This window comes from Lithobates pipiens, unplaced genomic scaffold (assembly GCF_037356315.1).
Source record: "Lithobates pipiens isolate NorthernLeopardFrog02 unplaced genomic scaffold, aLitPip1_a1.2 Scaffold_27, whole genome shotgun sequence".
NCBI classification, from domain to species: domain Eukaryota; kingdom Metazoa; phylum Chordata; class Amphibia; order Anura; family Ranidae; genus Lithobates; species Lithobates pipiens.
Genome location: NW_027507788.1, coordinates 224855451 through 224868359, shown reverse-complemented (window position 1 = coordinate 224868359; position 12909 = coordinate 224855451). Strand labels below are relative to the sequence as shown.

At 41.2% G+C, this 12909-nt stretch overlaps 1 protein-coding gene across 5 annotated transcripts in view; it reads left to right on the top strand.

Annotated features, from left to right (window-relative positions):
* The window catches only part of ACOT7 (acyl-CoA thioesterase 7), a 343430-nt gene extending 330822 nt beyond the window's left edge, over positions 1 to 12608 (top strand). For all 5 annotated transcript variants that reach the window (XM_077458310.1, XM_077458311.1, XM_077458309.1 and 2 more), the window contains one exon: positions 8086 to 12608. In XM_077458310.1, the coding sequence (XP_077314436.1) occupies positions 8086 to 8190 (105 nt within the window). In that variant the 3' untranslated portion in view covers positions 8191 to 12608. The remainder of the gene's footprint in view (positions 1 to 8085) is intronic.
* The last annotated feature ends 301 nt before the right edge of the window (positions 12609 to 12909 follow it).

Below are 12909 nucleotides of genomic sequence, written 5' to 3'. Positions count from 1 at the left end.
TAGAGCCTCTGGCTCCAATCATGTGCTTCAAACCCCCCCCCCCCCCCCCCCCCATTGGAATCCATAGTCTTGCGCCACTAATATGTAGATGGGGGGGGCAGGACGCATGGTCAGGGGGAGGCGGCACCCACGCGCGCCCTGTATGGATGGCCCGCCAACTGCCTACCTGTATCCCTTTTTCCCATTGTGGTGTTTAATACATTTGTATAAACCTTTAATACATTTACATACAGATTTAGAAACTTTAAAGTGGTTGTTAACCCGCTTATAAAATAATCAAAAAAAAAATATATATATGCTTATCTGTATCTCTCTCGAAAAATACAGTGATAATAGCACGCCTACCCTAAAAGTGAGCAGCCAACACAACAATCAGTCTAATTGTACGAAAGATGCGAGTAAACGTGTAGCGCTAATAATGTATATAATTCACAAAAACATATCAGAATGTGAATCTGGATGCAAATTGTGCCTTAGACAACAATGTAACACTCTGAAATTCAGAGTGAGTAAGAGCCGGTTCACACAGCGGGCGATGCGAGGCGACACGACTCGCCTCGCCTCGCTCTCGCAAGTCGCCCCCGTTCTGTACAATGGAACCGTTCTGAGAGGAGCGACTCGAGTCGCTCCGACTCAGAAAAAAGGTTCCTGTACTACTTTTGGGCGACCTCGGGGCGACTTGCATTGACTTCTATACAGAAGTCATCTGCAAGTCGCCGCTGAGGCCGCGGCGAGGCGAGTCGCCTTGCCTCGCCTGCAGTGTGAACCGGCCCTAAAACAATATATGTGATGAAAATCACATATCAAATTGCAACAATATGACTATGCCTGGATTCAAAGTTGAACGGTTCACTACTCCTAGATTGTAAGCTCTAACGAGCCGGGCCCTCTGATTCTCCACCCCCCCCCCACCCCCCGTATTGAATTGTATTGTAATTGTACTGTCTGCCCTAATGTTGTAAAGCGCTGTGTAAACTGTCGACGCTATATAAATCCTGTATAATAATAATATTGAAAAATGAAAAACAAAAATATTATAAATGTGTATCGTACATGAGTGATATTGAAAAATAAATGTGTATGACAGAAATGCAGCTCCAAAGTCACAGAAAATCACCACACATCCAAATCAAATCTTCAAAATAAAAAAAACATGTGCTCTAGATCAGGGGCGGAAGGACCATTCAGCCACTTGGGCACTGCCCGAGGGGCCCCATCAGGGTTGCCAGCCTCTGTAAAACCAGGGACAGTATGTAAAAATCTGTGTTTTTTTTTTTTTTTTACATCTGTTTCTGAAATGTCCCTTCCCGACATCCTTTTGGTCTAAAAATCCAGAGATTATCCGGGTTCCCGGTCAGCGCACGCCGATGTACGTCGGCAGAATGGCACGGGCAGGTAAATGGGCGTAACTGTACGTCCCTTTAAATTTGCCGGCCTGCCATCGCGAGCGCGCCGCCGTGAGTCCAGTCGTGGGTCCCGCGGACTCGATCGCCGCGGGCATACCCGCGATCGTCTCACGGGGCGGGGGATCGTCTCACGGGGCAGCTGAATGGAGAAATGCCGTTGTAAACAGCATTTCCCCATTCTGCCTAGCAACTAGTGACGCTGATCTCTGCTCCATGTGATTGGAGCAGAGATCAGTGTTCACTAAATGAAAGCCCAGCCCCCCCACAGTTAGTAACACACCCCTAGGAACACTTAACCCCTACACTGCCAGCCACTGGTTAACCCCTTCACTGCCAGTGTCATTTACACAGGAATCACTGCATTTGTATAGCACTGATTACTGTATAAATGACAATGGTCCCAAAAATGTGTCAAAAATGTCCAATGTGTCCGCCATAATGTCGCAGTCACAATAAAAAATCGCTGATCGCCGCCATTACTAGTAAAAAAAAATTATTAATAAAAATGCCATAGAACTATCCCCTATTTTGTAAGCGCTATAACTTTTGGCAAACCAATCAATAATCGCTTATTGCGATTTTTTTTTTTTTACCAAAAATACGTAGAAGAATACGTATCGGCCTAAACTGAGGGGAAAAAAAATGTTTTTTTTATATATTTTTGGGGGATATTTATTATAACAAAAAGTCAAAAAATAATGTTTTTATTTTTCAAAATTGTCGCTCTATTTTTGTTTATAGCGCAAAAAATAAAAACCGCAGAGGTGATCAAATACCACCAAAAGAAAGCTCTATTTTTGGGGAAAAAAAGAGGACCCAATTTTGTTTGGGAACCACGTCGCACGACCGCGCAATTGTCAGTTAAAGCGACGCAGTGCCAAATCACAAAAAGTGGTCTGGTCTTTGACCAGCAAAATGGTCCGGGGCTGAAAGTGGTTATAGCTGCCCCACCTCTCCAGTACCTTCTCAGCCAATAGAAACATGTCTGTGTATACTGTGTGTGTGTGTGTGTGTGTATACTGTGTGGCCCCATAATCTCTGATTGCCCGGGGGCCCCATAATCTCCTATTGCCCGGGGGGCCCCATGATTTGTCAGTCCGCCCCTGCTCTAGATGAACATAATAATGCATAGGTGTGATTCACCAAAACCGCATAAGAATCAAATATATAAACAATCGTGAAACACACAAACCCTAAAGGTTTGTGAAAAGTGTAAATATAAATGAAACCCAAAGGAGGAAGGCCGTGCATCCACAGTCTATATATTAACTGTCTCAAACAAGCATAAAAGGTCACTTGGTAAAATAAAGGGACCTAAATGGTGTTAATAATGAATGAAACAAATGATGCCAATGATTTCAAAAATAATGTCCGAGGCAGTGATACAAAATAGGAGCGTATCGTACAAAAATACTAATATTTAGCATCTAAAGTCCATATTAGTAAATGCAAGAAGAGTTCCTACGGATAAAATGATAGGATATTGTTATTCTATCCGGATCTCCATATTGCTTCTCGATGTGTTCTAGGATTGAACTGACAATCTGGCTGGTGCCTTCATATATATTGCATAAAGTAGGGAAATAGATGAGGTACTCTTACCAGCGGTGGTGGGCTCACAAGCCGCTGGCGGTGAGTTGAGCGAGCTTATACCGACATGCGGTGGGTACAGATCAGGTCCGGACTGATGAGATATTCCAGGAAAGCGTGGAACCGTACTCACCGAATGCCCGACTCTCTTGTTTGCCGTTTTTAACCGGAGGTATTACGTGCCTTAGTCGTCACCCACAGTCCTCTCAATAAACGAAGGTTTTCAAAATATAAAGTAAAAAGAAAAAAGCGAGCCTCCACATAGTATAAATCCAACAAACGGATAAAAGATTTATTCGCAGAATGTATCTTCCAACATCCAATAAAAATGATTATTGCAATAAAAAATGGGTTCAATTGGACTAGTAAAAAAAAGCGCAGTTAAAAGAGTGGCTTAGCTAGCATACAGGGGCGGACTGACCATTGGGCCACTCGGGCACTGCCCAATGGCCCCGAGCCACTAGGGGGCCCCATCAGGGTTGCCAGCGTCAGTAAAATCAGGGACAGTATGTAAAAATCTGTGTTTTTTTACATCTGTCTCTGAAATGTCCCTTACCGACATCCTTTTGGTCTAAAAATACAGAGATTATAGCTGCCCCGTCTCTCCAGTACCTTCTCAGCCAATAGAAACATGTCTGTCCTGTGTGGCCCCATAATCTCCTATTGCCCGGGGGCTCCATGAGTTGTCAGTCCACCCCTGCTAGCATATCAACCCATTATTATCTGTATCTATAACAGCGCAGCTCCCAGCGCTCAGCTGACTCTTTGGGTCGCCTCACTTTCTGACTCACAGTTCTAGTATGCGGGGCCAAGCGCTTCCGCTGACATCAGCCGGTGGAGGAGAGGAGAGAGCGAGAGCCACGTCAGCTGAGCGCCAGGGAGCCGTGCTGTTATAGATAAAGATGGGAAAAAAAATATGCTTAACACGGGCACAGGGACATTTATTGGTATATTACAGTGCAGATGTCCTTTTTTTTTACGAAATATAAGAGCGAGCGGGCGGGCGGGGGGGGGGTTGCAGGCTGACACGCGGGGGGGGGGGGGGCCCAGAGGAGACACGGAAGAGCAGGCTGCGGATGACGGAATCACGTAAACGGACCATGGTGTCAGGGCTCAGCAGCCATCATAAACCATGGTAAGTTTACAGGGGGGAGGATATAGGCAGGCAGGATCAGCCAGGTTCTGCGGCTCTACAAGACTCTGGTCCGGCCGCACCTGGAGCATGCTGTCCAGTTCTGGTTCTCAGGAAGGATGAACTGAAAATGGAGCGAGTACAAAGAAGGGCAACAAAGCTGATAAAGGGTCTGGAGGATATTAGTTATGAGGAAAGGTTGTGAGCTCTGAACTTATTCTCTCTGGAGAAGAGACGCCTGAGAGGGGATATGATTTCATTATATAAATACCGGACTGGTGACCCCACAATATATAAATACCGGACTGGTGACCCCACAGTATATAAATACCGTACTGGTGACCCCACAAGATATAAATACCGGACTGGTGACCCCACAATATATAAATACCGGACTGGTGACCCCACAATATATAAATACCAGACTGGTGACCCCACAGTATATAAATACCGGACTGGTGACCCCACAATATATAAATACCAGACTGGTGACCCCACAGTATATAAATACCGTACTGGTGACCCCACAATATATAAATACCGGACTGGTGACCCCACAGTATATAAATACCGTACTGGTGACCCCACAGTATATAAATACCGGACTGGTGACCCCACAGTATATAAATACCGGACTGGTGACCCCACAATATATAAATACCGGACTGGTGACCCCACATTATATAAATACCGTACTGGTGACCCCACAATGGGGAGTAAACATTTTTGCAGAAGAGAGTTTAACAAGACTTGTGGCCACTCATTAAAATTATAAGAAAATAAGTTTACCTTAAACTACGTAGAGGGTTCTTTACTGTAAGAGCGGCCATGATGTGGAATTGCCTTCCACAGGCAGTGGTCTCGACCACAACATACAGGGATATACAATGTAATACTGACATATAATCACACACACAGGTTGGACTTGTGTCTTTTTTCAACCTCACCAACTATGTAACTGTGACGCACCAACTAGGTATTACAGGTGTTACAAGGGGAAAAATTACAGAGTACAAGCATTGTGCTGTATAACATTCTTTACAGGAACAGAATCTTGTTTGTTAACCCCCCCCCCCAAAAAAAAAACACTTTAAGAAAAAATATTAACAGAGATTATTAACTTCCCAGTTGTTATGTAGCTACAGAACCCAGCTTCCCCCCCCCCACCCCATTCGAGCTTCCCCCCCACCCCATTCGAGCTTCCCCCCCACCCCCACCCCATTCGAGCTTCCCACCCCATTCGAGCTTCCCCCCCACCCCATTCGAGCTTCCCCCCACCCCCACCCCATTCGAGCTTCCCACCCCATTCGAGCTTCCCCCCCACCCCATTCGAGCTTCCCCCCCACCCCCACCCCATTCGAGCTTCCCACCCCATTCGAGCTTCCCCCCACCCCATTCGTTAAAAAAACAAAAAACTTTTGCTGTTGATTCAAAACATTGTTCAGATCTAGAATCGAGAGAAGCAAAGTAACATTGTTTATAAATATTGTTCAGCCAGGAGATGGAAAGATACAGAGTACCATTGTTAATAGACATTGATAAGATGGGAGATAGAGATACAAAGTAACATTGTTTATAAACAATGATAATTTTAGTGTCGTTTCAAACAGGACAAATTGTAGAATAGAATCTGTACACCTCTACCCACAGCAGCAATGTTTTTTTGTAATGCTCACACTGATCAAAGTAATAACAACAACAACAAAAAAATGTGCTTCTTTAGTTTTACTTTTCCGTCTATTGATGGCTTTCCTTACAAGGTTAAAGCGGAGGTCCACCCTAAAGTGGACCTCCGCTCATTGGAACCCTCCCCCCCCTCCGGCGCCACAATTGGCACCTTTCAGGGGGGAGGAGGGGTGCAGATACCTGTACAGTACAGGTATCTGCACCCACTTCCGCCCCTTTCCGCAAGTGCCCCGCTGCCTGCTGGGAAACGCACAGATCCCAGAGACAGCGGGGACCGTCCTTATTGCGCAGCGCGATTCGCGCATGCGCAGTAGGGAACCGGGAAATGAAGCCGAAAGGCTCCACTTCCTGATTCCCATACCCAAGATGGCGGCGGCAGCAGCACCCGACATACGATCTACAGATCGGCTTCGGGTGCCGACATCGCGGGCGCGCTGGACGGGTAAGTGTCATTATTTTAAAAGTCAGCAGCTGCAGTATTTGTAGCTGCTGGCTTTTAAAAAAAAAAAAAAACGCGGAGTCCCGGCGGACTCCCGCTTTAAATACATTTTGCAAAACTTATATCCCAAAAGAAAGCCAGAGAAAGTGACTATCTATGCACGAGATAACGTGAGATGATTTTTATCAAGCGCTTTATGCAACATTTAGCACACATATTTCCTGATTTTGTGATATTTACTGCAAACTCGATATTTTAATTTAATAAGTTGGAGTTTTAATTATCCCGTGCGATATTTTATAGAAAATGGTTCCGTGATACAAATATCATATGAAATACCCAGTAGTGATCCTTCTCTGCAGAGAGAAATTTAAAAAAGTGACACTTTTCCTGCTTTTTAACCACTTGAGACCCGCACTACGTCTATTGACGTCATGGGCTTTCGGTGGTTATATCTGAATGATGCCTGAGGCCACAGACATCATTCAGATTCCCTACACCATAAGAACGATCATAGCCCCCCCCCCCCCCCCCCGCCGCCCTCCGGTGCTTCTACCGACTCACCGTTTCCATCGGTGAGTCGGTCACAGGATCCGCCGGCCCCAGCAAGTAATCATAGAGATTTCCGTCAGACTAGATTGTCCCCGGAGTCTCTATGATCGTTCGGAGGCCGGGCGCGATGTTATGACGTCACGCCCGGCCTCGGTATTCAAATTAACGGCGCCGATCTGGCTAGGAAGCCATCATCGTTTTTTTTTTTTTTTTTTTTTATTCTTCCCAGCCTAGAGGTGAGATATGGGGTCTTATTGACCCCCCATATTTCACTGTAAATAGGTCCGATCGTGCCATATTCCTATTACAAGGGAGGTTTACATTCCTTGTAATAGGAATAAAAGTCATCAATTTTTTATTTTATTTTTTTAAGTGTAAAACTAAAAAAATTAAAATAAAATTAACAATAAAAAAAAAATAATAATAATTTTAAAGCGCCCCCGTCCCCGTGAGCTCGCACACAGAAGCGAACGCATACGTAAGTCCCGCGCACATATGAAAACGCTGTTCAAACCACACATGTGAGGTATCGCCGCGAACGTTAGAGCGAGAGCAATAATTCTAGTCCTAGACCTCCTCTGTAACCCAAAACATGTAACCAGTAAAAAAATTTAAAGCGTCGCCTATGGGGATTTTTAAATACCAAAGTTTGGCGCCATTCCATGAGCGCGTTCAATTTTGTTTCAATGTTTTTATTGATTATTATTGATAAAACAAATATTGCATGTTACATACACATAGTAAAACATAAATCTGAATATCATTGTAATTATGAAATACAGAATTTGAAAATAAAGCAACAATATGAATTGATATTTGGCATAAGATAGACATGCATAGATCAATTCAATTTTGAAGCGTGACATGTTGGGTATCTATTTACTCGGCGTATCCTCCTCTTTCACATTATGCAAAAAAATTGGGCTAACTTTACCGTTTTTTTTTTTTTTTTTTAAGCATGAACGTTTTTTTTCTGAAAAAAACGCGTTAGAAAAATTGCTGCGCAAATACCGTGCGAGATAAAAAGTTGCAATGACCGTCCATTGTATTCTCTAGGGTCTTTGCTAAAAAAAAAAACATATATAATGTTTGGGGGTTCTATGTAATTTTCTAGCAAAAAAATTAGGAATTTTACATGTAGGAGAGAAATGTCAGAATTGGCCTGGGCGCGAAGTGGTTAAAAAATAAAAATGGTATTTTTGATTTATAGTTACACCTGTCCAGGAAAATCTCATGTTTTTTTTTTTTGTTTTGTTTTTTATATTCCTATTTTAATGTAGCTGGAGGCTGAAGATGAGAAGAAACGGTTTGAAGAGGGAAAAGGACGTTATCTGCAAACCAAAGCCAAGAGACAAACGCAGAGCCAGTCCCTGACCCAACAATAGTGATGTCCGATGGAGCCTGCGAACGCAGAGATAAGGCCTTCAACCCCCAGCGCTGGGCCAAACCCCTCACTAAAAATAGGGTTACGTTGATGTTGATTATATATATCATGTTCATTTATTTCCGTTGTTTGTGCACCGATACGGAATGTATCTATCAATGGGAACGCATTGTGTGTGAAATTAGACAACACTCAGTAGGTAGCGGTAATCAGTATTAGGATAATAAGACCATCTTGACCCGTCTTGGGGCCGCTGTCATAGGGGGTGTATCCATCCCGCCCCATCCTCATTTCAAAGCTTCGCTGAAAAAAAAAAAATCTGGAAAGGGGGAGCAGCAAATGTATAAAGAAAGAGTTTGTTGGACCAAATTTTGGGGACACGAGATCAAGGAAATGACAGAAAAATGGAAACCGCGTCTATTCTGCGTTTCTGCTCCCATGCTGGGTACACAGCACATTATCTTTCCTATGTGCTTTCCCATCAGCAATCTACCAATCGGCTTTCTGGCCCCAAAATTGGGGGGGGGGGGGTCATACCCTCAGTATGCAACCCCAAAATGTATTTCTGCATTTGCACCCTGTAATCCTAATGGCCACATGTGATGTGTGTGTGTGTATATATATATATTTATATATCAGGGGCGGACTGACCATTGGGCCACTCGAGCACTGCCCAAGGGCCCCAGGCCACTAGGGGGTCCCATCAGGGTTGCCAGCCTCAGTAAAACCAGGGACAGTATGTAAAAATTGGTGTTTTTTTTTTACATCTGTCTCTGAAATGTCCCTTACCGACAATGTTTTGGTCTCTCCAGTACTTTCTCAGCCAATAGAAACATGTCTTTGTATACTGGGTGATTGTATACTGTGTGTGTGTGTGTATACTGTGTGTGTATACTGTGTGGCCCCATAATCTCTGATTGCCTGGGGGCCCCATAATCTCCTATTGCCCGGGGGCCCCATGAGTTGTCAGTCCGCCCCTGATATATATATATATATATATATATATATATATATATATATATATATATAATTATTTATTTATTTTTTTCTTTAATTGGCTATTACAACTTTCAACGTCGGCACTTTCTTTTCCAGGGTGAGAACACTCACCCGCTGCCTTAAAGAGGAAGTAAACCCTGATGAGTGTTACTTCCTCTTTCATTCCCTGCAAAGGCAAAGCATAATGGACTACTATGCATCGCATCGCATCAGATAGTAGCCCATTATGTGTCACTTACCTGACACAGGAGCCAGCGAAGTCGCCGCTGTCCCCTGTAGTCCGCCGCATCCATCTTGTTGGTGGGGTCTCGCAGCTCCGCCGCTGTCATTCGGCGAAGCCGCGATGACGTCACTCCCGCGCATGCGCACGGGGACGCCGACACGCGCGGCAGCTCCGTCGCTGAGAATGCCGCGCTCAGTGCGCCTGCGCCGTAGACAGCGGTGCCCGTTTTCGGGCAAATATCTCCTAAACCACATAGGTTTAGGAGATATTTCTTGGACCTACAGGTAATCCTTAATCTAGGCTTACCTGTAGGTCAAAGTGGTTTGTAAGGGTTTACAACCACTTTAAAGTGGTTGTAAAAGGCTGAAGGTTTTTTTACATGTGCATGAAAGTAAAAAAAAAAACCTTCTTCTGTGCGCTGCTTCCCCCCAACACTCACTTGAGCTCCAAGGAGGTGGTTAAGGAGCAGTAAAAGCAGGCAGCTTATCCACAGTTTGACTGCCCAAATTCTAACATTACAGCTGGACTGGGCTGCTACACATTCCATGGCTACCTTGCTTTGCTTCACAGCCATTGCATTTTCAACTTGGCCTGCAGAGTCTGACAGGTGGCGATGCCCGTCAAGCTCGCCTGTTGAGGTCAATGGGAGCGCACGGCAACTGCGAGCCAAACGCTTGGCTCATGGTCGCAGTGTGGTATTTTAATACGAAATGCTCCTTGAGAATAAAAAAAAAAAACAGACATTTAGGAAGCAGTAGGATTGCCTCCTAAATGCTTGTCAGCCCGAAAAGGTTCCGAAAAGTATTACTTCTCTTAGGACATTTAGGATGGTTTACATGCGTGCGCTGGGTTATGCATGTGCGGTAAAACCCCAAATCCGGGCAAAAAAAAAAATCACTAGGGGTGGAAAGAAAGAATATCGCTTGATTCCTCCCCCCCCCCCCCACCCTCAATCAACACAGGCAGAGCTATTGTTTCCTGCCCTTCATTTCTTTGCAATTGGGCAAACTTACAAAATCTGCACGGGATCAAATAATTATTTTCCCCACGGTATAAAAAAAAAAACACCATCATCAGGGGGATATTTTAATTAGGATAATTTAATAATAATAAATTCAAGGTAACTTAATCATTTAATCATTATCCCCCTGCTGATGGTGTTTTTTTTTTTTTATACAGTGGGGAAAATAATTAAATGATTAAGTTAACAAATGTATTATTATTAAATTATCTTAATTAAAATAGCCCCGATGATGGTGTTTTTTTATACCGTGGGGAAATTTTAATTAAGATACCTTAAATTTATTATTATTAAATTAACTTAATCATTTAATTATTTTCCCCACGGTATAAAAAAAAAACACCATCATCAGGGGGATATTTTAATTAGGATAATTTAATAATAATACAGTTAAGGTAACTTAATCATTTCATTATTTTCCCCACTGTATAAAAAAAAAAAAAAAAACACAATCAGCAGGGGGATATTTTAATTAAGATAATTTAATAATAATAAATTCAAGGTAACTTAATCATTTAATCATTATCCCCCTGATGATGGTGTTTTTTTTTATACCGTGGGGAAAATAATTAAACGATTAAGTTACCTTAAATGTATTATTATTAAAGTATCTTAATTCAAATATCCCCCTGCTGATGGTGTTTTTTTTTTTTTTATATACAGTGGGGAAAATAATTAAATGATTAAGTTAACTTAAATGTATTATTATTAAATTATCTTAATTAAAATAGCCCCGATGATGGTGTTTTTTTTTATACCGTGGGGAAATTTTAATTAAGATACCTTAAATTTATTATTATTAAATTAACTTAATCATTTAATTATTTTCCCCACAGTATAAAAAAAAAACACCATCATCAGGGGGATATTTTAATTAAGATAATTTAATAATAATAAAAATAATTTAAGATCACTTAATAATTTAATTATTTTTCCCACCGTATTAAAAGAAAACACCATCAGCAGGAGGATATTTTATAATTAATAATAATACATTTAAGGTAACTTAATTATTTAATTATTTTCCCCACTGTATATATATATATATATAAAAAAAAAACACCATCAGCAGGGGGACATTTTAATTAAAATAATTTAATAACAATAAAAATAATTTAAGATAACTTAACAATTTAATTCTTTTCCCCGCTGTATTAAAAGAAAACACCATCAGCAGGAGGATATTTTAATGAACCCATCTTAAATTATTTTTATTATTAAATTATCTAAATAATAATTAAATTATTGTCCCAACGGTATAAAAAAAAACACCATCAGAAGGTGGATCTTTTAATCAAGACAATTTAATAATAATAAAAATAAGTTAAGATAACTTAATAATAATTTATTTTCCCCACTGTATAAAAAAACGCGATCAGCAGGGGGATATTTTAATTAAGATATAAAATTATTTATTAAATATTAATAATAATTTATTTTCCCCACTGTATTACAAAAAAAAAAAATCAGAAGGGGGATATTTTAATTAAGATATAAAATTATTTTTATTAAATTATCTTAATAGTTTAATTTCCCCCACTGTATTACAAAAAAAATGTAAAAACAGAAGGGGGATATTTTAATTAAGATAATTTAATAATAAAAATAATTTAAGATGACTTAATAATAATTTAATTGTTTTCCCCACTGTATAAAAAAACGCGATCAGCAGGGGGATATTTTAATTAAGATATCAAATTATTTTTATTAAATTATCTTAATAATTTTATTATTTTCCCCACTGTATTACAAAAAAAAAAAAACATCAAAAGGGGGATATTTTAATTAAGATAATTTAATAATAATAAAAAGTATTTAAGATGAATAAAATTTTATTTTATTTTTTTGATGGACCGTTTTGGATGTACATGTCTCCCTATTCTTAGGGTGCCAGTTTTTTTTTTTTTTGGGTGGTGAACCCCCAAGACGCAGTATTTCCATTGGCTATGCTAAGCTGCTATGTAATAGAGGTTTTAATGTGTTTGTGATCAGAGCTGAACTTATTTTCCTACTGAATGTACAAAGTTATGAGACCAAATCTGTAGGAAGAGGAAGTGGAGCGGTTGGTTTTGTTATGTTTAGTGAGATATTTAACCTGCGGAGCTGTTTGTTGTGAAAGACATGATGACTATTTTCAATGCTTGCCTATTTATAATAAAAGAGAAGTCTATGGGAATTGTGTTGTGTGTTTTTGTTTTGTCGTTTAATCACCATTGTGATCATTAGAGATGAACGTCACCTCAACAGCTACAGTGTCTTTATTGGACGCCCCCAAGGCCACTGATTAGGGGGTAGAACCTGCCCTCTGTACGGGGCCCAGGCCCCATAAGTTCAACACAACATTGTGTTTACAAACTGAAGCATTTCTAAACACAGGGAGGGCCACTGGGGGGGGGGGGGGGTGGGGTCGGTCGGTTCCAGTAACTGCACCCCCTCCTTGCTGCTCTGGGAATAAAGACTGAAAATGTTGAAACAAA